Raw genomic sequence first — 24,625 nt, 5'->3', positions numbered from 1 at the left:
TATAACAGACTTTAATCAAATATTCAAACATTTAGAAAAAAAAAAGTAAACATTTTCTAATGTAAACATGTATCAAACATACAGTACAAATGTACAATTGAAGTCAGACGTTTACATACACTTAAGTTGAAGTCATTAAAACTCACTTTTTAACCACTCCACTGATTTCATATTAGCAAACTATAGTATTGGCAAGTAATTTAGGACATCTACTTTGTGCATGACACAAGTAATTTTTCCAACAATTGTTTACAGACAGATTGTTTCACAACTCCAGTGGGTCAGAAGTTTACAGTCACTAAGTGCCTTTAAGCAGCTTGGAAAATTCCAAAAAATGATGTCAAGCCTTTAGACAATTAGCTTCTGATAAGCTAATTTGAGTCAATTAGAGGTGTATCTGTGGATGTATTAAGGCCTACCTTCAAACTCGGTGCCTCTTTGCTTGACATCATGGGAAAATCAAAAGAAATCAGCCAAGACCTCAGAAAAACAACTGTGGACCTCCACAAGTCTGGTTCATCCTTGGGAGCAATTTCCAAATGCCTGAAGGTACCACGTTCATCTGTATAAACAACAGTACGCAAGTATAAACATCATGGGACCACGTTGCCATCATACCGCTCAGGAAGGAGACGCATTCTGTCGCCTAGATATGAAGGTAGTTTAGTGCGAAAAGTGCAAATCAATCCCAGAACAACGGGAAAGGACCTTGTGAAGATGCTGGAGGAAACAGGCAGACAAGTATTTATATCCACAGTAAAATGAGTCCTATACCAACATAACTTGAAAGGCTGCTCAGCAAGGAAGATGCCAATGCTCCAAAACTGCCATAAAAAAGCTAGACTACAGTTTGAAAGTGCACATGGGGACAATGATCTTACTTTTTGGAGAAATTTCCTCTGTTCTGATGAAACAAAAATGGAACTTTTTGGACATAATGACCATCGTTATGTTTGGAGGAAAAAGGATGAGGCTCGCAAGCCAAAGAACACCATCCCAACTGTGAAGCATAGGGGGTGCACTTCACAAAATAGATGGCATCATGAGGAAGGAAAATTATGTGGATATATTGAAGCAACATTTCAAAACATCAGCCATGAAGTTAAAGCTCGGTTGCAAATGGGTCTTCCAAATGGACAATGACTCCAAGCATACCTCCAAAATTTTCCAAAAACGGCTTAAGGACAAAATCAAGGTATTGAAGTGGCCATCACAAAGCCCTGACCTCAATCTGATTGAAAATTTGTGGGCAGAACTGAAAAAGCATGTGCGAGCAAGGAGGCCTACAAACCTGACTCTTGTTCTGTCTGGGGGAATGGGCAAAATTCCAGCAACTTACTGTTAGAAGCTTGTGGAAGGATACCCAAAACGTCTGAAACAAGTTAAACAATTTAAAGGCAAAGCTACCAAATACTAACTAATTATATGTAAAATTCTGACCCAGTGGGAATGTGATGAAAGAAATAAAAGCTGAAATAAATCATTCTCTCTACTATTATTCTGACATTTCACATTCTTAAAATAAAGTAGTGATCCTAACTGACCTAAGACAGGGAACGTTTTCTACGATTAAATGTCAGGAATTGTGAAAAACTGAGTTTAAATGTATTTGGCTAAGGTGTATGTAAACTTCTGACGTTAGACAACGTCGACAATAAAAAAAAATTGTCAAAAAAAAAGTTCGCTGTCGAATAGTCGTTTGGTCTCATTTGACATAACATGAGATCACTTTAAACTCTAATGATGACGCGAGAGCAGCACAGTCCAGATACACTCTTAATTTTCCAAACAACTTCAGGTGATGTAGATCGCAAAATATGAGGGAATTATAATGCAAAAATACAAAATAAGTAAATACAGTAAATACAGAAGCACTCTCATTATGGAATAAGCAGAGCCAGAGCTGACGCTCCTCTGAAGCAAAACTTGCGTGTCGAGCGTCTTTAAAGGAAACTCCCCAGCATTACATCTTTAATGCAGTTATATTTAATGCGTTATAGCTTTAATAAAAGTTAAAATAATACGGAAGCAGGTCATGTAAATAACTACAAACTCCGAAACTGGCATTTCTTTGTGCAGTCAGCACCTCTTCTATGAGTTGCGCGAATGTCCCGATCTAAGGGGGAAGAGACTGAAACTGCACCCGGCTGAGGCACACTCTGTTGCGGGATGCTTGTCCCTCAAGCGCGTGCGCTTGTTGCAGCTAGATTATAACGTGCTATCTCGCGATTTATTGAATCATAATATATGTCACAGTGCATTTCTTATCAAGAAGAAAACTGGCAATACGCAGCTTTATTTATGAGTTTTTGTGAGTTAAAAATGGATTGAAGTGAACAGAAAGGTTAGAAAGGGTAGTCTTCACCCCATTATACACTGCAACAAAATACATTTTTGATTTGCTTTTGTTTTGGCTTGTTTTCCAATATAAATATCTAAAACTCCTTTAAAACAATGTACAATTTCTTCAGCAGCTATACTGCAGAAGAAGAAATTGCTTTCTGAGAATGTTGAATATACTATTAAAAATACAAATATTTTAAAATATCTAAAAATCCTTTAAAAAAAGATGCTTTCACCTGAGAAGCATCATATAAGATATTTAGACTGGCTTTTAGAGAATAGATCTAGAACTTGTATTAGCCATTTCACAGGTTTCACCTCTTAAATAAGTGTAGTACAATACAAAAATTAACAGTAGATAAAACACTTGAATAATCATATTAACATATACAGGTAACTGATGATTGAGGAGTGTTCCCTGTTCTCTATGTAAAAGCACTTCGAAGTTAGTGTCAGAAAAGCACTATACATGTAAAATTCATTCATACAAAATATGTACATGAGAGTGTTGTTTATCTTCACCAAAGTAATATAATTTTTTTTAAATGTTTAATTGTTTAACACTGTTCAAGACCTTTTGTAAGACCTGAACAAATAAAATGTATACAATATCCCCATACCAAAACAAACCCACACAATCTCAAAATAAATCACGTATCACAGAATCTTACTTAAACTGGAATGGGCAAATAGTCAACATGGCCTTAACATTGCTTATCAGTTAAACAGGGTATCTAATAGGGATGTGCATTTTGTCTACTCAAGTACTTGAAGTAATTACTCGAGTACTCATGGTACTCGTGGGGGGTATGTGTCATTGGCTGATGCATTGTCTCTCGTTTTTCCAACGTCTACTCATTAGCATAGGCTGTTATAATGTAGTCTGTTACATTAAGTACAAAAGCAAGCATTTTTGATCATCGTTTTCATGATCGATCATTGCTGTCATTTCCGGGTACTCGAGTACTCGTGCCCATCCCTAGTATCTGCAAGTTTAAAATACTCAAGACATGTTTTCCACACACACACACTCTCACATTAAAATTGGTTTATGAACTATTATATAAATAAATACAAATTTGAGGTCAACCAATATTGGATTTTGCAGTAATGATAATGTGTTGAAAGGCAATTAATCTGCCAATAGTTTTTAAAATGTGTAGCCTATATTAATGTTCTTAATCTTTCATTCCTGTGATGGGGAGGGCCAAACAGAGGATACAAGAGTTCAAATTGAATTAAATTCCTGATGCAGTTTATGGTGCAACCAAAATACCAAAATATCATGATTCATCGCGCAACTTTAGAGGCTGAAAAACACCGGAAACTGTTATTTTGAAATGTATGTGCTTCACTTTTTCCAGCTGCTCATTCAAACAGATAAGGGAAATAAAACGTGCACTCCTACAATAATCTGCAATGCAATACAATATAAACAATTAAAAGTAAACATTGTCATATTTCATCAACAGTTCATGACAATCACTTGTCATAAATTTCCGATATAAACTAACAGCTGGAAACACTCACAAGCCGCCACATGCTTGGAGAAAATACAACCGTGCCACATTTTCACTTTGAAGGACGCAGCGCATGCATTTATTTAATTAAACCATATTCTTTTTAAGTTTGATAATCACATTAGTTCATATCAAGATTCCTGTCTTTCCACCTCCAAATTTAAGACCTCTTTAAATTATATTTATGACTTTTGTTACATCATTTAAGATATTTAAGACTTTTTATGACCTTACATTTTGGAAAACTGAATTCAAGACATTAAGACTTTTAAGGATTCACAGGATCCCTGTATCATAATAATATCAACATGAAAATACCATGTTATGACTCCAGTTCTGAATATGTTGCAGTTATGATCACACACTGGCAATGTCCAGGTAAGGCCAAATCAGATTCATCCGTCAGAAGAGCAGTGTCGAAACACGACTGACGTAAAGTGTTCTTCCACAAATTGCTTTGCAATTTTAAATTTCAACCACAGATGTTGCTAGAGTTTCCTGTTTTGTTGTGTTGGTGTGCAATTTACACAACTAATCGCAAACTAGATGCACCAATTATAGGACTGTAGCTATGATCCCAAAATGACTTCTCACGTAAACTCACTCACACAGCAACGCAAGAATTGATTCTGCTCAACAGGTCTACAAACAACAGGGCTTGCAGTCATATAGAGACAAAAAATATGGATGAGTGGCTCTCCACTTGTGCGCTTTCGTAATTTCATTGGCAGTTGCTTATTTTCTGCTCTCTCGCTGGTTGGGACAGTGTGCACACTTGGCAACTAGCCAGACAAATTTGAAGCTAGTTTAAAATTTGTTGTAGCATCTGTGACTAGCTGCAGCGTGTCTGTTCACACTAGAAGATTGTTTGCGATGCACATTCGCTGTGATTTGGCTGCGATTTGAGGCTTTTGTCACAGACAAAGACAACTAACTTCAAGTATGTGCTAGTGTGAAGTGTCCGCTTGGCTACAGTAAACTTGGAGGCGGTTGGTGTGAAGGTTTCTGGAAAACAGTGAAGTTGAGAACAACTGAGGATAACTGAAATGAGATTGCGCATACCAAAATTGACAGGAGAGACAAACTGAATGAAAGTGGGCAGCTTCATTCATGCCTCGGCTGGATCTGTATTCAGTTTAAATTCTCAGCATCAAAGAGCTGCACAGTCAGAGTCCAAAATTCACCTGAACAAGGAGAAGATCTGATACATGGGACAGAAAAGGAAATTGCAGATGCCCTTACAGAGCACACTGATGAAACATGGGTGTAACAAAGTAGAATATAAAAGGGAATTCTGTTGATTGTGATCATAGCCGTGCATTCACATTGACTTCACACTATTTTCCTGATTAAATGGTGAAGTCTGTTTTTTTTTTTGTTTTTTTTTTTTATGTTAAAAGACTTTTTTATACCACAGTTTAATGTTCAGAGACAACTGTAAGAAAGAATATCTTCAGATTTCTCGATCTGACACTTACATCAGAGACTTACAAGCTTTGTCGAACTTGAGATATGGGAGTGTACTGAATGTTATGCAGTACGCATATCAAGCGGATGTTTTTATTTTATAACCAAGAGGGCAAGCAGTAGAATGAATATGACCCTGTTGTGACATCACACTAACATCATTTTCATCAGTGCAAGGACATGAGAGCTTGTCCTCTAAAATGAAAATAGCAACAGTCTCATTTTCTATTCAGTGTCAGTTTTTATAAGCCATGACTTACGGTACATTGAATGCAACTCCTCAATTTCGTCAGCCGTTTGATTCTTCGTCGTGACAATTACCTGTTAAACACAAAACATAATTTTTTTTTAAAATAAAACAAAAATAGGGCTATCAAAGTAACATGTCAATTTTGTATAATTATATATATATATATATATATATATACACATATATGTATATATATAAAAAATAATGGAATAAATAAATAAATAATGCATTGTATCTGTGACAAGGAATTTTCCTACCAATGGAGCAATTAAAGCATAAAATACTCATTAATCAGTGTTTAATGTAATTCATTTGATTGACAGCCCTTAAAAATTTATAATCTAGTGTTGAATCAAAATGATCTAACTTTTAAAAGGGAGAAACATCAGAACTGCGTTTACTGTTTTTATAATATTTCCTAATACACAAATAACAGGACATAAAAAAGACAAAATCAGTTGGCAATAGTAGTACGTACAGGTTTCCGTTTGCTGTCCACCTGATTCCTCATCCTCTCATTGTTTTCAACATCTTTAGCGATCTCTTCAGCTGTTAGCAAGAGAAACAGCAAAAGCATTAACTATATAGTACAACCAACATATAAACAAAACTAAATAAGTAAAAATGATTACAGTAGACAAAAGTAGTGTGGGACGAAAACAATCTACACAATCAGTCCAGCTTTTAAATAGCCAAAATGGTTACATCAGATGCAAGAGAGAAAAAGGCTTTTCTATGAAACATTTGACAGCTCAATGAAAAGAGATAATTAAGCTTTGAAAGGGTCAGCCCTTTCAAAAGCCCTATTCGGACGGCAATTATTTTACATGGCGCGTTACATCTGAGTTTATAATCCAAAAGTCGTTTTGGAAATCCTTTCTGACCACTGCTAAGTGCCGTACATTTACGCTGCGTACGGTAACAGCCCTCGCGGTAATGGACAGTTGTGAAAATTGAGATTGTGTAACAGAAATGTTTTAAATAATTCACAATAATAAAATTATGTCACTGCTCCACCACAGTGAGAAGGGAACGAAAAATGAGAGCCAAATCACGTAAACTTTTGAAATGGTCCATTATTATGGCAGCAATGTAATAAAACTGTAATATATAACATTTTAATATAGAAACGTTTACTAAATACATTTATACATAGGACTTGTATGACTACTCAATTATACAGGTCGACTAGTCCCAGAAAAGTTGCCGGGTTAGTATCTTATTTAAAAGGTTTAATTTCCACCGCCACTTTTTAAACACTGACAGATATCTATTCCAAATGACGTCTGTCATTTTGATAGATAAAACATAAGAACCATTTTTTACCATAGCTCCTCAAATTTCATTTTAACTATCTTTACAGTCCTTGATATGTGGGCTTCTATATCTCCTTGCGTGCACTTAGGAGAGAGCGCGCAATTGAGGTGATGAGGGTGACAACATGCGCACCCCCACTGACAGATTTATTTGTGTTGATAAACAGTCTTGTCCCTACAATTTCTTGAATCGTTTAATTGCTCTTCGCAAGAATTTTGGCTTTTGCCATATGTGAAAATATACACTGTAAATGTTCGCAGCGCGGTTCCCTCATGCTTTAAAAATTTATTTTCACTTAAGCGTAATTTCGAACATATTTAAATGCATATACAGAGACACAGTTTGTGGATTGATGAATTTTCAATATAACAAGTGCATCTGCAATCATGTGATGGACAAATAGTCTCGCTCCTCCTCTGTGATTTAATTGTCATCCGAACACATGAGTTTCATCACAGAGGAGCCATGAAAATTTACTTTTACAGATGTCACCCTGAGAAAAAATTGCCAACTGTAAAGGTCTTAACTATTTTTCCACCAGCCCTATCATCCTTCTGCCTGGGCCTTCCACAGGCCGACTGCTTTCAAAGACGTAAATTACACTCCAATGCCAACACACTCTGGACAGTGTGAAATTGTACCTGGCTAGACTCAATTCAATTCAAGCTGGACCAAAGCAGATAATTGACGACTGCCTATCACTCATGTTTTTGTGAGAGGCTTTGTAAACATGAAATGCTTCTTTATGTCTGTAATAGGACTGGGCAATATGACGATGTAATCGGATATCGACGATGTCTTACAAAGATCCCGATGCAGGTTGCGAACAGATGATGCTCGACAATATCGGAAAATGGCAAAACCATGGATCTGGGAAGTTGCCAGATATATTAAACAGTAACCCAGGGTGTGAAACTAGCACCCGCCACCCGCCAAATGTGACAAGGCTGAAACCAATTCGCAAGCTCCTCGTCCAAATGTATTTCATGCATGGGTAATTTTGCTCATCTACCCGGAACAGGCGGCGACCTGTCTCGGAGTGACACATGACAAGAAATGCTGTTAGTCACAAAGACATGCACTTGAAGAAACACACTTTATTATATTTTTAAGAACAGACGAAAGAAAAGCCGTCAATGCTTGTGTCTGATTCACTGTTTGTTCAGAAGTGTGCAACACAAGCCTGTATCTTGGGACAAGTGCATGTAAAGGGTTTTCACTCTTTTATCTCCGTTTCATTCATCTGAAAACTGTTTGCAAGAATAATGTTGTCTATGAGAATGCTGCAAATTATCTCCGGGAGGTTCTGTGAGTTTAATATCCTTTATTTCCTCGCAGTTGGCATGTATTGCGTATTCTGTGATGTAAATGGAGCCTTTGGAGACGGTAAATGTTTGGATTTGGGGAGGTGGTTAAATAAGACTTTTTGATCACTTTGTTGTTTATTGCATTTTCCGTTTAATTTAAAGTGCAATTTGAATTTAGAAATGTTTTTTGTTTCAATAAATGAATAAAATTTTTAAAGCGAAATCAAAGCAAAAAAATTCACCTGATTCGCTGTTTGTTCAGAGGCGTGCAGCACAAGCCTGTCATGTGGAACAAGCGCATGCGAGATTTTTTACTCTTTTTTTTTTTTTTTTCTGTTTCTTTCATCTGAAAACTGTTTGCAAGAATAATGTCATCTGTGAGAATGCTGCAAATTATCTCCGAACATCACTGGAGGTGCTGTGAGTTTAGTTCACTTTATTTCCACACGGTTGGCATGCATTGTGAATGCAACTATGCAGGTTCAGTAATATATATATTATATATATATATCTTTGTATTTAATAAAGACGAAAGTGATTAAATCATAAAGTAATGCAAGACACGTTCACCTTGAACCTAAAATTTAGTTTTATTTTCTTTAGGCAGCATTAACTGTATTAACAAAATAAAATACAAACAAACTCGATAAGAACACACATTTGGCAGCATTATTTTGGGAACACAAGCGAATTTATTAGCCTTTTTTATTTTTATTATTATTGTCTTTACATTTATAATTGTCTTTAGTTCTTAATCTGTAGGCTATTAGTAATTTTTCATCTGTGTTGACGGATGCTTGCGTGATGGCAAATGGAGCCATTGGAGACGGTAAATGTTTGGATTTGGGGAGGTGGTTAAATAAAAACATTTTGATCACTTTGTGCAATTTGAATTTAGAAATGTCTTTTGTTTATGTTTTTCATGTTTCAATCAATTAATTAAATTTTTAAAGCAAAATCAATAAAGCAAAAAAATTCACCAGTGTGTCTGCAGTGTGCATTTTCCATTTCCCTTTTTTATTTGTAACTAGTATCACCTAATAAACATGCACAAAAAAAAAAAAAAAAAACAATTCTAGAGCAAATAATTTTCCTAAATTAAATAGTGAAACTTTTAATAATTCCAAGCTATAGAAAGCCAGAATTTTTTTTTTTTTATCAAATTATTTATTATTATGTTTTTTAATTCATGTTTTTGAGACGTTACAGACATTACAGCTGATTTTCTGTAAAGCTGCTTTGGAACAATGTGTATTGGGAGAGCACAAATAAAAAAACCTACACAAATAAAAATTATTTGACTTGATTTAACCTTTATGTTACAATGTTTGCTCCTACTTTGGCAACAAAATCTCAATGTTCTCTCTTTGCACAGTCAAACAAACAAGTGATGGCCAGTGCTGAAGCATTTTTACCAATCACAAATAAGCATAAATAATTCTGATTCAAAGTAATGGCCAGCATTATCCAATTACTGCCAACCATGTTAAAATAAAATTACACATTATAAATTCTGATTTTATGTACTAATTAACATTGTCCTATGTCTGCCAAACAACATTTGCAGCCTGAAACTGAATTTTTGGTCGGACTTTAGGAGTGAATGCATTGGAAAGCTATAGGATGCTTCCTTTCTCCCTATTTAGTGAATGACTTAACCTCCAGTGTGCTGTCTGTCTGCACTGGTCTCAGAACAGTTCGAAATGCACCTTATTTTCATCCTAGCTCCATATAAAGCTTCTAAAAGCAAAATTTTTCAGCTTTTGGATGAACCCATTGATTTTCAGTGTGATAACCCACAGTGAATATAGGATTTCTAAAGAAAAATAGTGCTAAAGTACACAATAGTGTACATTGTGTTTAGCAGCATGGCATTTCGCAATAAATCTCTCAAATTTTAAAAATAGCATATTGGATGAAACTAGAGACTAATCTTTTGACTAAAACAGGTTTCAATGTAAAAACTTAATTAGATTTCTTTACAGATGAAGTTTTGTTGGCGTTTTTCCTAAAGACATGACTCCATAGGTCGAAAGTTTAACCCTTTACTGACAGCCTAGAGTGTTCAGAACTGAAATCAGTCAGTTTAAATTCATTTAAATTATGCGTTGTGTATAGCAAAGCTAAAAATACAACATCCACCCATGTGTACGCTGGGTCGCACAAGGTTAATTTGGGAGCACTGAATAAACGGCAAAATCTTGTTCCAAATATCCGTTTGGAAACATTTCACTTTGTCATTGACTGCAATTGATTTTGTTGTCAACAATAGTACTGTTACTATTATTCAACTATTCATAATGCAAATGATGTTTATTTGTTTATACTGATGTAGTATGGTGATTATTTTGTTATTGTCAAAAGGCACAACAATTATTAAAAGAATAATAATTAAAAATCAGTTCTGCATATTGGTTATTGGACACTTGAACATTAACATAGCCTAACTGGTGTTGGTCATAAAAATATCAAACAATATCGTACTCATTTGTTCACTGATCTGTAAATTCGTACCGGATTTGGGGTTGAGTGCATCACACTGTGCGTTATAGATGTGCGTGAATTCCTGATGGCGTCGAGTGAGCTGATCTCTGCGGCCCTGAGTGGACAGGTGGCATTCTTTAAGCATTTTCTTCAGCTTTGGAACACTAATGAGAGTGTACAACAGCTTAGGCATGGCCTTACGCCTCCCACCACTGAAACACAGACACATACACAGGGCACATGTTAATTTACAGAAAAATAAAGAAATATATAAAGATGATAAAAGGAAGATTACTCATATACAGTAAAAATCATGGTTATTCACCAAAAAAAAAAAATATATAAATTTGCTCTAACTAGGGAGATACATTTTTAGTCAATGGTCATTAATGATCAAATAATTGCTAACAATAAAAACTCAAGCCTACCATGCACACATTGACAATTTTTTTTTTACTACAATATAGGTAAATGTTGTCAATGGTGTGAGACATACAGCGCAAACTACAGTGCGCAATCTGCGAACCCTACCGTGTTCTCGCCCACAGCTTGGATGAATAATGGAAACATACGTGCTAGAGTTGACTAATTGACTCCAGCTTATTCAGTTAAATTGATTGTTGATGAATCATTAACATCCCTGACTCTAACAAATTTATACCCTGGGCATTTTTAGGTCAAACCACAGATTTTCAATTGGATTCAAGTCTGGGCTTTGAATTGCCATTACGGGACACTAACTTTTCCTGTTGGGAAATGACACTTTAAACTCTATCTCTGGCTGACTGAAACAGGTTCAAGGATTTGCATGTATTTGGCTTAATCCATTTGCCAATGATGCCAACAAGCTTTCCAGTTGGCTAAAAAAAGAAAAAAAAAAGAAAAAGAAAAAAAGTAAATCCCAAAACTTAACACTGCCTCAGACACGCTTGAAAGTGGGGGTGGTGTTACCTAGTGTTGCGCCATGTGTGGCTCAGGTTAACTGTCATTCTCTTCCAAAACAATTCAGTCCATGTTTTGTCACATGGTTTCTAGCAAACTGGACATGACTTAATGCTGGCCTTTCTCTGAAGTTGCTTCCTCCTAAACACTCTCCTAAAGGTGAATCTCAAGGGTTAAAGAGCCAAATAGCGGTGCAACTCTGTCATTGTTTTGCTGGTCTCTTGGTGAATTCTGTCGATTGTCCTCACCCGGTTGCTTTATTTGTTAGGACAGCACAATCTGCGTAGTGTTTGAAGGTTGCTTCATGTTTATTCAATATAGCTATAATGGACTTCATGATACAAGGACGGTTCAAATCATTCTCAGTCTTTTTATAAACAACTCCAGCTTGCAACTACCAATCTAACAACATCTACATCTAGATGAGTGGCACCTTGGTCTTCATGAAAGCAGGAACAGTCAGATCTGCTATTTTAGTTGTGAGACTCACAACGTCATTGATATTTATTTTACTAAACATAGCAGTGCCTTATACTTTTTCATGGACTGTAATGTTAAAAAAAGTGATCTTTAAGTCAACTAAATATTGTACCCAATACAAGTCATTAAAAGAAACTAGGGGAATACTTATCAATTAAGCAAATATGCAAGTTTCATTTTATTTTTTAATTTTTTTAATTCTGAAGATATCTAAACCCATTTACACTGTTGAATTATAGAGTATTATTTTAAGAGTCATGAAAAGAAACCCCATGTAATTAAACTTTAACTTGGCAACACAGCCGAAAGAAAACCAACTGCAAGTTATTGGCACTGCAAGATATAATTACAAACACTATTAACCAAATTTCAAATGTCTTAAACAGTCTTTTTGGTAAATTCCAATACTATCGGAATTTTTCTTATTTGGCTTGTTGGACTTTTTTGTTGTTGTTGTTGTTGGATACAGTAGCCTTCAGGCAGTACAATTAAATAGCTGTAGTGGTCAAGCACGTCAACAGGGATTAAAACCACATTTTGCTGAGGAATGTGGGTTGGTTGTCACAGACCATGTAAATTAACCTTTAAGTTAGCGTGAAGTCATGTGATTCCACAGTTTTAAGAGATACACCATTTTGCTTCCTAACTCAGCTATCCGACAGAATGGAACTTCACAACATTTCAGTAAACCAGGACAACATGACTGAAAATAGACTATTGATTTAAACACTTCAATACTTCAAGTATAACAGCCAATGCTCTTCCACATAACAGAGTGCTAAGCAAGAAAAGGTGAAACCCCTTATTCATCTCTTTAGCAGGGCAACTGCAGTATAGCAGGATGTGCTTCAGGCCACGGGAGCATTGACACACCCTCATTCATCAGTCTATCCTCGAGGTGTCCAGCAAATGAACTCACCCAGTCTGTCAATCAAACTCAGACACAAATGCCAACCCTTCAGAATGCCCCTTTAGGTGAGTTCTAGCAGAAACAAGGGTGGCTTTAAAGGAATAATTCACCCAGAAATGAAAAATCAGTCAATTTGTGACCCTCATGTTCCAAACCTGTGTGAATTAATTATTTTAAAAAAATATCCTGACCATTTCTTTTTCTCCATTCCAAAAAACTGAATGTGGACTACAGCTGTCAAGTTTCAAAGTAGCAAACAAGCAACATAAAAGTACCATAAAAGTGATCTAACTGCTTGTATGCTAGGAACAGACAGAAATCCAAGTTTTTATTCACTGATAATCTTACACGCTGGTGGGCTATTAACTGCTGCAATTGGATCAAATCAGTGTTGAACTCAAGAATCGGATCAGTCCGATTCGTAAAAAATCATTTAGATTTTGTTAACTGAATGAAGTGATTAATTTAAAAGATCCAACTCAAAAGAACGATTTGTTCGTGCATACTGTACTTCTCTCACGAATTCCCCAGGAGAGTCAGTGCATCAAGATTTTCCATGATAGTGACTTCAGTTTCGGTCTGTTCTTCACAAACTACTGAATGGCTTCAAAGGACTTTCAATGTAATACAATAGTCATGTGGAACACTTTAATGCCATTATTTTTGCTTTCTTTCATTTTTGCCATTTGGGAACTTGACAGCCCCTGTCCTCATTCACTTTCATTATATGGAAAAGAATGGAGGACATTATTATTATGTTTCACAGTGTTTTTTTAAAGTCATGCAGGTTTGGTGAACATTTTCGCAGTTTGGTCATGCATTTTTTGATGAACTATTCCTTTAAGTGAGGAGGAGAGAGAAGACAAGCTGTAATCTATAGGGAAAGTTATTTGATAGTCAATCAATCAATTCTTCAACAACAAGAACTCAACTTCTTTCAAGAGGCCATAATTATTCACTGCAGAACAAGTTCATAAACTATCCATTCAGCAAAGTAATTTCGCAATACGTTCTTCTGGTAAAGTTCATCCAACTAACTCGGGCAAGAGTGGCCAAAACAATGCATAAACAGGGTTGTCAAAGGTCTCTGAATAGGTAGAAAAACAAACAGGATTAAGAAAGCTGAGCTTGTCACAAATCGCAGCAAAAACAAAGCACAATCTACTTTTAACAAAAATTATATTCAAATATATAATACAACAGTTAGTGCTGGTCCACTGATTTGACCGGACTAGCAGCATTCCAAAAATACTGGAATATTTCACTGTTTGTATTAGTCCCATTGTCCTACCTCAACAGGTTGACTACATAGAATTCCAACGTTTGATCCTGTTTCTGTATCTTTTAGAGCTATTTCACTTGGTAGAGCAAAAATAAACAAAATAGCTGGTCATATTGTTCCTGATATGTCAGTTATGTAAGGAATAATTGACTACAAACCATATTAGAATTGAAAATTAATGCACATCCAGAGGTGGTAACATGGCAACGACGGTCCAGAATGAATTGTTCCGCTTATACCACAGTCATCACATCTCAAGACATTTTTTAAGGTTTTTGTCTCTAATAGCTCATGCCTTTTAATAGTTCCAAAGATCACACAAGCCCCCACTGCTAAATCCAACATTTCATTTTCAAAATAGTAATGGTAGCTTGGGCTGTTTCTCAGCAGATACTTGAGTAAGGTTGTGTGTGTTTGTGAAAGAGTTTAATGAATAAAATAAAAGCAACATCACACTGTTGCACTGAATATAAGCATGGCTGTGACTACCTTTAGCCAAATCACAGCCGTACTGATTTCAGGGTACACTGAACCAGTGAATTTCTATAACTCTTTCAATTGTTTGTGATTTGTGGAAACCAATTTTGAAAATCATTCTGATTTAGACCAATTTGCTAATAAATAATTCAGACCAATTTGTGAACCATTTCAATCAGTTAACTGAAAAGAACCTACTCAAAACAAGAATTTGCTCACAAATCGGACATTGCAAGCAAGCTCTACTCAGCAAAAGCTCCCAACCAAGAGCAATATTTACAGTTGCAATCGAAATTATTCAACCCCACCCCCAAGACAGTAAGGATTTACAAAAGGTAAGCTTTTCTGATGACCCAGAATTTTAAACTTTACATCTATATCAGTTGAGTGACACATTAAAAAAGTCATAGTGTGAATATATAACCTAATATTTCTAAATAGCAGGATTTTTTTTTTAAATAAAATAATTATTCAACCCCTATTGCATGTAGCTGTTTCTTAAATATGTAAGGCTACACAAATAATTGTTTAATAACTAATAGCTGACTGAATATTCAAGAACATTCCTAATTCAATTAGGAAGGACCTGTGGAGTCCTGGAAGAAGGTTTTATGACACTAAACTGAAAATGAGTTTTAGTCCCATGGGTCAGCAGTACGTCTGGAGTAAGATGACAAGGTGATGACAAGAACGACATCATCCCCACAGTCAAGCATGGAGGTGGGTCAGTCCCGTTATGGGGGTGTTTTGTGGCTGCAGGAAACGGCTATCCTGACTATGCGACTGACACCATGGATTCTTTCAGGTATCAGGCCATTTTAGCATGAAAAATGTGATGCCTTCAGTGTGTAAATTGAAGTTCGGTGAACACTGGACTTTCCAGCAAGACAATAACACCAAGGATACATCCAAGTTGTCCAAAATCTGGTTCAGGGATAGGTTGTGGAATGTCCTTAAATGGCCCTTTCAGTCCACCATTAAAATCCCATTGCAAACCTTCGTTGGGATTTCAAGGAAGCAGTGGCAGCACAGAAACCAAAGAATGAGAAATGTGTAAAAATTCTAATACAGATGTGTCCGAAGCCTGAGAACACTTACCTGAAACATTTATTTACTGTTATTAAGGATAAAGGATGCTCCACAAATGATTGACTTTGGGGGTTGAATATTTTTGACATGACATTTGTGGAGAGAATTAGTTATTTTTTTATTTTAAAATTTGGGTAAACTGAACTCTTTGTCCTCAAAATCACTCAAATGTGTATTAAAAACTTAATTTGACTGTTTACTGAGGTTTTAGTTGATGTGTTTTATTCACATCACCAGAATGTATTGCTGGTCAGGGGGGTTGAATAATTTTGATTGCAACTGTAGGTGATGACATTTTTCAGAGCAGAGCGCAACCAGAAAATTTTGTATTCACTATAGCAACTTCAATGACTTTTAAAATTTTGTTAACTTTCTTGAAATTTCCTGGCCTAAATAAAAAACTTTAAAATTCCCTGACATTTCCAGGTTTTCCAAGACCATGGGAACCCTGTGATATTCACTAGAACAGTACTCTTGCTCATGTGATATTACTTAATTGCATGGAATTGAAATCTAAGAGAAGCATGATTAATGATTACAAAAGGTTCTGATTTTAATTAATAATGGACTAATTTTAAAGGGGTCATGACATGCCCTTTTTTATAATTTTATTATCTTCCCTGAGGTCCACTTATAATGTTAGTATAGTTTTTGCACCACAACAGTTATAATTTAGTCATATATAATAATTTTCCACCCAGTCTCTGGCTTTCGGTCTGAAAATGACAATCTCCACATCACAAGTTCCACTAATTCCTAATGGGCCGTTTCTAGAGCCTGGTTTAAATAAATGCTCTTTTTCTATTAAGGAGGAAGTTTTCAGTTCTGAAACTTACAGTATGTTTTTCTAGTACAATAACCCCTTATATGTCAAAAGATCAAGGAAAATTTGATTCCTCATGTCATGACCCTTTTAATTAGTGGCATCCTTTCTCAAGGTAATAATCACTGTCACTGTAAATACATCTTGCGGTCAGTGTAATGTAATAGACAATGTGCTGCATCAAACTCTACATAGTGGTTTTGAATTACAGGATACATTTACAGCATGGAAGTCATTTTCTCTATACCTTCTCAATCCCTCCTTCTTATCGTCTCGGTTCAAGCACGTGTCTAGATGTTTATTAATGTGCTGCTCGGACACACCCACTCCACAGACAGGACACTCAACTGCAATGGAAAACAACACACACACAAATTCACCAAAACACAAATACAACACAATCTAAAAATAACATTATTGCTCTAGAATGCAAGAGCAGTTGAACAGTCAATCAATCTGACTAGTGCAAAATCTGTCGACTTGAAAATGAATTATTTCAATTTCAGATGTGTTCAAACATGAACTTGAATGGGTCTGAAAAACTGTCAAAACAGAGTAATATACCTACTGAGAAGAAAACATTTCTCTCATCATTTACTCACCCTCATGTTATCACAGGTGTGTATAACTTTCTTTCTTCTGCAGAACACATTTGAATAAAATAGACAAAAATCTTAGCTAAGTAGGTCCTTAAAATTCAAGTGGAAGGTAATCAGACATTTGAAGCTCCAAACATCACAGACAGTCAGCATAAACGTCATCCATACGACTCCAGCAGTTGAATTAATGTCTTCTAAAGCAATACGATTACTTTTGGTGTGAAAAAGATCAATATTTAAGTACATTTTAACTATAAACCATTGCTTAGTAAGCTTCACGAGTGCGCTGAGTTCACGCAGTTTCTCGTGTGATGTATTCGTGTTGGCATGTTATGGACGTAATCTCACGTTCTACTTTCGGTTGAGACCTCCAGGATAAGCACACAAATGCACTATTGTGAGTAAACAATCAAATACAAATACAGATCTAAACCAAAACCAACGAAGCTTCTGCACAGCGTTCCTCCTACTCCGTTGTAAACAGCGCTGCTCTTCCATGTGTCACACGTGCGTCAGTTCTCGCGCGTCTCACATGCCAACGCGGAAGCAATGGTTTATAGTTAAAAAGTACTTAAATATTGATCTTTTTCACATCAAAAGTGATCGTATCGCTTTAGAAGACATTAATTGAATGGCTGGAGTCGTAACGATGACATTTATGCTGAATATCTGTTCTTTTTGGAGCTTCAAAAGTCAGATCACCATCCACTTGCATTTTAAGGACCTACTGAGCTAAGATATTTTTCTATTTTTCTTCAAATGTGTTCTGCAAAAGAGAGAAAGTCATACACACCTGGGATGGCATAAGAGTGAGTAAATAATGACAGAGTTTTCATTTTTGGGTGGACTAACCCTTTAATAGACTAAATTTGTACATTTTCTAGAGAAAATGTGAGCGGTGCTTGCAGCCACTATTAGTAAAACAAAATGTTTCATATCTCCTATGTTTGGCATGTACCAAACATATCTGTTTAATCAAAATTGAATAAAAAATGTTATCCAACATAAAAAAAAAAAAATATATATATATAACAGCACAAACAGAATAGCCAACTATGAAGCACACATCACCTTTTATTCCTGCATTATTTTGTGATGTGGAGGGAAAAACTGCTACATTCATCTTCTCTTCTTTCACCATTCCTGTCGTATCCTCTCCAATTTCCTGCTGGAGGCTGTTGGGCTGCTGAAATTGCACCTCCATAGGTTCTTCTTTGACGGAGAAGTTACGCTGAAGATCTGTTTGGGCCCCTGACAGAGTCATCACGGGGGCCCTTTTCTGGAAAAATTGGCTGAGGGTGGTTGCTTCCTTTTTTAAGACCTTTTGTCTCGCTGCTTTGCCTTTGACCATCATAGCTGGGTTTTCAGGGGAAATGGGGGGTGATTCAAAATTTGCCTGACACAGCTGTTGCCTGGAGAGATGAGAAAGAAATGTTGAGTTGGTAATTCAAACAAAATAATAAAATCTGTGAATCCCAAAAAATGTGAGGGGCATACAATCAAACTTTGTTTCAAAACCTAGTGAGCTGCTAATGTAGGCAGTGAGGCATCTCACTAGGCTTTGGAACAGAGCTACCAACATCAGTTACGTAAAACATTTTGAAACCAGAGTATAAACTGGGCCAAGGACAAGAAAACAAAGTTGTTTGAATAACTGAGGTCAAGTCAAGTGGGTTTATATTGTCATTCCTCTAAATAGCTTGTATACATTGGAACGAAATGTCATTTCTCCAGGACCATGGTGCAACACAGACCAGAACACAAGACTACATAAAGTGCAATAGACAACAGTGTGAGACGAGTGCAGGACAATAAATACACAGAACAGAACAATAGATACACAGGACAGAACAATAGATACACAAGACAATAAATACACAGGACATGAGCTGTAAACTGTAAACTATTTTGTAGTGTAACAGCAATAAGTATAGCAGCAATACTGGCAGCAAAAATGAGCTCCATAAAAAAAGTGACTGATGCAGCTTTGTAAAGTGCAGGTGTGCAATGTTTCTGAGTCATACTGAGGTGACAATTTGTCAAAAAAAAAGTGTTTTTTTTGGTAGCATGGAAGCGTTCAAATATCTCAGCTTCCCTACTGAGGGAGAGTGGGAGATGAAATAATGATAAAAAAAAATAAAAAAATAAAAAAATAAATAAATAAAAATGTAGGGGGAGCGTAAAAAAAAAAGTGAAATAAATGGAGAAGAAGAGAGTGAAAGTAGGCACCTGTCCGTATTACAATCTTGGAAATGTGGAAAGCCAACAAGCACAGCAAGCAGCTGTGAGGCCATTATACAGTCATAAAGCGGAGTCAATGAGGTGTGAAAACACTACTTTCCATACTGAAACCTTCTTTTATTTGCCTTTTGAGTGAATGCTAAAGCAAGCCCACGCATAGGCACACAAAACATCATACTTAAGAAGAAAAAAAAAAGGAAATGGGTGTCACCATCTGTTTTAAAGTAGCAGTGTCCAGGCGGCTAATTTTGGTCTACATTATATAACATTCAAAGAGTGATAAAAGACCTATCTGAGAATCACAAATAGGCCACTGTTAAAGGAAATAAAATTGCATCTTATCCCCATTTCCTAAGAAAAAAGGAGAGAAAATACATCAATAAAGGGCTTACGTCAACCCCCACCCTCCTGTTAAGCTAAAAAAATAAGATGCCGGATCTTCAAAGGAGTACATGTGCAGGAGAAAAGCTCTATTTATAGGATGGGACAGTGACTGATGTTGTGAAAAACATGGATTTATATTTTAAAACAAGAAAACTGGCCCTTTAATGAATAAACAAATATGTGTTTGTAGGTTATTTGCAATGGGGTCAGTGGAGAGTAAATTGAATGCCAATACAGATTAAATTCAATAAAACAAATGAAATATCAAATGAGATATCAAACAAGCTGATTTAGGATCCATTGTTGTGATATCAATCTCAAGCAGACATTCAGACGCAGGAATTTGCATACTAGTTGCACGTTTTCTGCACTGATCAGGAAAAAAAAAACAGAATGGATTTAAATGTGGGGAAATGTGTTAAACCGTGCTGAGAGTACTTTTGATTGGTAGTAGAAAGAATTAAAAATACTAAGTAAAAATACTTTCACTCATTAAGGTAATGTTATGTTAAAAGAAAAAAAATCTTATTCAAGCTTAAATATACAGAGACAACTGCCATAAATCCTAAGTAACAAATCTGACCACGGTAAACCCTAAAAGTTGTCTTTACTTAAAATATAAAGTTGTCTTAACTAGGTATCACTTAAAATGTCAAGTTTAGGGCTCAAAACTCAAATATTTAAGTTAAAAAAATCCATAGACTTTTAAGTGTTAACTCAAAATTTTGAGGACAAAATTGAGGCGATGGGAATACCCACAATCCCTTGTGCTTGAATTATTTAATTATGTTTCCTTACTCAAAGGGAACACATGGGGGCTTTTAAATAGTTGTTATATAGAATTCATAGAGGTTTCAGCTCTTTTGTAGTATTATTTGTGTTGTTTTGTTGCAAATAGTTGTTTCGTGTGATATCACCATTAGGTTGATCAGTGTCCCATTTGGTCAAGTTGGACCATGTTAACATTATCACAGTTCTCCTTGTCTTAAGTACAGGCATATATGCATTTCAGAAGAGAATTATTTAATAGCTGACCTAGAATCAGTTATCATCTTTATTTGAGCTGTGCTATTGTTTGATCTAAAATGGAATCAATTCAATTAAAATTATTAACAGTAGAAAAAAAAATGTTATAGTAAATCTGAGTTATGTCTACATGCATCTAGTTAACTCAACTTGTATAGTTAAGTTCATTCTATATGGACACCAAGTTAACAGAGTTAAATACTCAAGTTTTGGGAGACTCCATTACTCAATGGAATTGAGGGAACAGGTTAACTCAATCAAATGAGTGCATTGAACTTATTAGGGTTTTCAGTGTAATAATTATTCTATTCGCTTTAATAAAATCATTAGCTTAAAGCTACACTATGTAAGATTAGAAATATACAAAATTTAATTAATGAGAGAGTACACCAACAATCCATCTTCCAAACCATGTTTTTGCCTTACCCCGATTCACTAAGGCAAGTTTACAATAGAGATTTTTATTTAGAGCAGTCGGGACGGATTTGGCACAAAATCACAGGCATACGTCATTCGTCCTTGCATGTTTACATGATGTCCGTAAGCTCAGAAAGAAGGTCCGGCAGTGGCGCTACTGGCGCGAGTGTCAGAGAAAGCAGCAAGCGAGTGCAATAGCTGTTCACTCTCCTCCTGAAATCACTCTCCTCATGGATTTTTAACAGTTTTTAACTGTTTGGTTAAGTTGTTTACCTGCTGTAGTGCATTGGTATGTTTTCTGGTAGGGTTATTATGCTTTAATTAATCGAATGTATACCGATTGTGATGTGTTTATAACAGACATTTTCACAAGTCCGTGAGATCCAAGTCAAGTCTGAAGTCTTTGAGGTGGAGTCTAAGTCAAGTCTCAAGTCTTTCAAGGCCAAGTCTAAGTCAAGTCTCAAGTCTTTGGTCACAAGTCAAGTCTTAGGATTTTTTTTATTTTTTATTATTTTTATATATTTTTTTTTTTTGTCAATAGTTCTTTATCTGTAGCTGGTTAGTTTATAGGGGCATTCAGTAGTTCTCTAGCTAGCATTAGCATTGCTCTTCTTCGTGTACCTTAAGTACCTGTGTTACAGTGTTAAACGCTATACTTCCATCTTTCAACGTGGATGAGCATGATAGTCTCTGCTGCCCCCGTCAGCTTTGGAATATCATTTGCATCTGGACAATGTCAACGTTTGAGGTCATTTCCGAAGTTATTTATTGCTCCTATAATATAACTGCTTTGCCTAAAAACAAACATCAGAAATCAAGTGAACATGCTTCTACAGTTAAGTACAGATTATTACTGTCCCTCATATCAATAATCTTTGGAGACTGCCTATGTTTCATGTTATTTCTAAAGACAGTTATTACCTTTATTAGAGAACTGCTTAGTGTAAAATAAACCTCAATTATCTAGCGATACAGGTGTCATGGTAAAAGAAAGATTAGAACTGTTTTTGATGATCAAATTTATCATGTCCATGAATACTGTATTGAAGAACTCGTTTTATTTCCAAGCGACCAACGTCATTGTTTACACAAAATCCACAAAAACCGCTGTGCCAAGCTACTTTGCACTAAACTAATGAAGACGTAGATAGCTACTTTGCTCTAAACTAATGAAGATGTAGATGCCTTGCCGTTACCGATGTTTACTCTAGTTTTTTGCATTTGCCGGTCTTTCTGTCTTCTTGCTTGAAGCAAGTTGCTTAAGACCTTTTCTGCCAAAAAAAAAAAAAAAAAAAGTATAAACTGCCACAGTTGTAACAAAAATTTATAATATTTCCTCACTTAATGTAGCCTATTATAAATTTAATAGAGCTATAGTAGTAATATAATATTTATTATGAATACATTTCAGCCTAAAATACTATAGTCAATACAGTTAGTGTTACTATAGTAAATTCATGATAACGGTGGTGATATGTGAAAAGTCTGCTAATTTACTGTATGTCTGTGCATGTCACGGTGTTATCTCAGCGTCAATGCTGTTTTGTTGGGCCGTTTAATGTTTGTTCACCAAGAGGTTTGCACCAGAGAATTCTGTGCCGAATTCAAATGTTTCCGTGACTTGCACCGTGCTTCTCAATGGTCTTCGCAGTGCTGTGGTGAGCTGTGAGGTTGAGAGCTCGAGACCTGTCCGCGAGACAAGTAAGCGCAGCTGCTCTGCACTCAGGCTGCTTTGTCCATTGTTCCGGACAGCGGATAGCGCTGTTTAACACTGCCTTCGGAGGCTGTTTACGGAGGCAGGATGAAAATAAGGTGCTTTTCAAACTGTTCGGAGACCAGTTTCTTTAAGAGTTCCATTAATTCAAAACAGCTGTCAGTTAAGCCATTAACTGATTAGGCAGCAAGTCAGCTGCCTACGTTTTCGGATGCAGCCCAGATGTGGTAGATGAGTCGATAGTTAAGGAGTGGGGAGAGACAAGGGAAAAAAAAACAAGTTCGTTTGAATGGACTGGGAACAAAAGTCATATATATTTTTAGAAAAGATTAAACTCAAATTGCTGCCTGAATCTGTCATGACAGTTGTTGACTGAAAGAAGAAAATCCAATCTAGCGGCCCTTGCGGCAATGCTGAGAATGCAGCACGTACTTGCGTTGTGTTATAAATTGAACACTGACACATTTCACAATGCAACGACGCATGAAATCGAGCTTGCGTAGCAAAGTGCATCTGCATTCACGTTCTTGCATAGAGTATGTTTGGGCCTTATGTCATTTGATATCGCTTAACAGAAAACGGCAGCACATAAACGGAGAGAGAAAGAGAGAGGGAGAGTTGGACAACTCTGTAGTTGCACCAGTGGGAAAAACAGTAGCAAAATGACTTGTGTTTTTCACGAGTCTATGATTTAGGGTCCAAGTCAAGTAGGGCTGAAACAATTAGTCGACGTTATCAACAACGTTGACAATAAAAAAAAATTGTAGACAAAAATTTTCGTTAAATTTGAAGCAGAACTTATGTGTCGAGCGTCTTTAAAGGAAACACCCCGGCATTACATCTTAAAAGCAGTTATATTTAATGCATTATAGCTTTATTAAAGTTCAAATAATATGGAAGCAGATCATGTCAAATCTACAAAATCCGAAATTGGCATTTCTCTGTGTGGTCAGCGCCTCTTCTGAGTGGCGCGAACGTCCCGATCTAAGGGGGAGAGATTGAAACTGAACCCGGCTGATGCACACTCCTTTAAAACAATGTACATATTCTTTAGCAGCTATACTGCAGAAGAAAAAAAAATTGAGAATGTTGAATATAATATTAAAAATAAAAATATTTTAAAATATCTAAAAATCCTTTTAAAAAAAAAAAAAAAGACGACGCATACACCTGAGCAACAGCATATAAGATATTTAGACCTGCTTTTAGAGAATAGATCTTGAATATAAGTACATTTTGTCTTTACTGCACTCACAGAAGTACAACCAAGTGAAAAAATACACTTATATACAAAATACACTTATATTTAAGATACATTCTCTTAAAGCAAGTCTAAATATCGTATATGTTGCTTCTCAAGTAAATGTATCTAAGGATTTTTAGACAATTTTAAATGGGAAAAAAAGACAAAAACACTTGATAACAGGATTTTTTGCATTAAACTTAATAAAACGTATTTTTTCCCTTTAATTCAGTGAATGTCATTTAGAGGTATTTTTACAAGATGATTTTGTCCTCTTTATTGTTAGTAAGCATGTTTAATACAACCTTAA

At 35.8% G+C, this 24,625-nt stretch overlaps 1 protein-coding gene across 5 annotated transcripts in view; it reads right to left on the bottom strand.

Moving 5' to 3' along the window:
- The window catches only part of rad18 (RAD18 E3 ubiquitin protein ligase), a 77,286-nt gene that overhangs the window by 41,027 nt on the left and 11,634 nt on the right, over positions 1-24,625 (bottom strand). For all 5 annotated transcript variants that reach the window (XM_051711287.1, XM_051711289.1, XM_051711288.1 and 2 more), the window contains exons 5-9: positions 18,362-18,702; positions 16,939-17,038; positions 10,719-10,900; positions 6,059-6,129; positions 5,591-5,651 (exon numbers count right to left, since the gene is read on the bottom strand). In XM_051711287.1, the coding sequence (XP_051567247.1) occupies positions 5,591-5,651; positions 6,059-6,129; positions 10,719-10,900; positions 16,939-17,038; positions 18,362-18,702 (755 nt within the window). The remainder of the gene's footprint in view (positions 1-5,590; positions 5,652-6,058; positions 6,130-10,718; positions 10,901-16,938; positions 17,039-18,361; positions 18,703-24,625) is intronic.

Source organism: Myxocyprinus asiaticus, chromosome 12, assembly GCF_019703515.2.
Source record: "Myxocyprinus asiaticus isolate MX2 ecotype Aquarium Trade chromosome 12, UBuf_Myxa_2, whole genome shotgun sequence".
Classification (NCBI taxonomy): domain Eukaryota; kingdom Metazoa; phylum Chordata; class Actinopteri; order Cypriniformes; family Catostomidae; genus Myxocyprinus; species Myxocyprinus asiaticus.
This window is presented reverse-complemented; position numbering and strand designations above follow the sequence as displayed.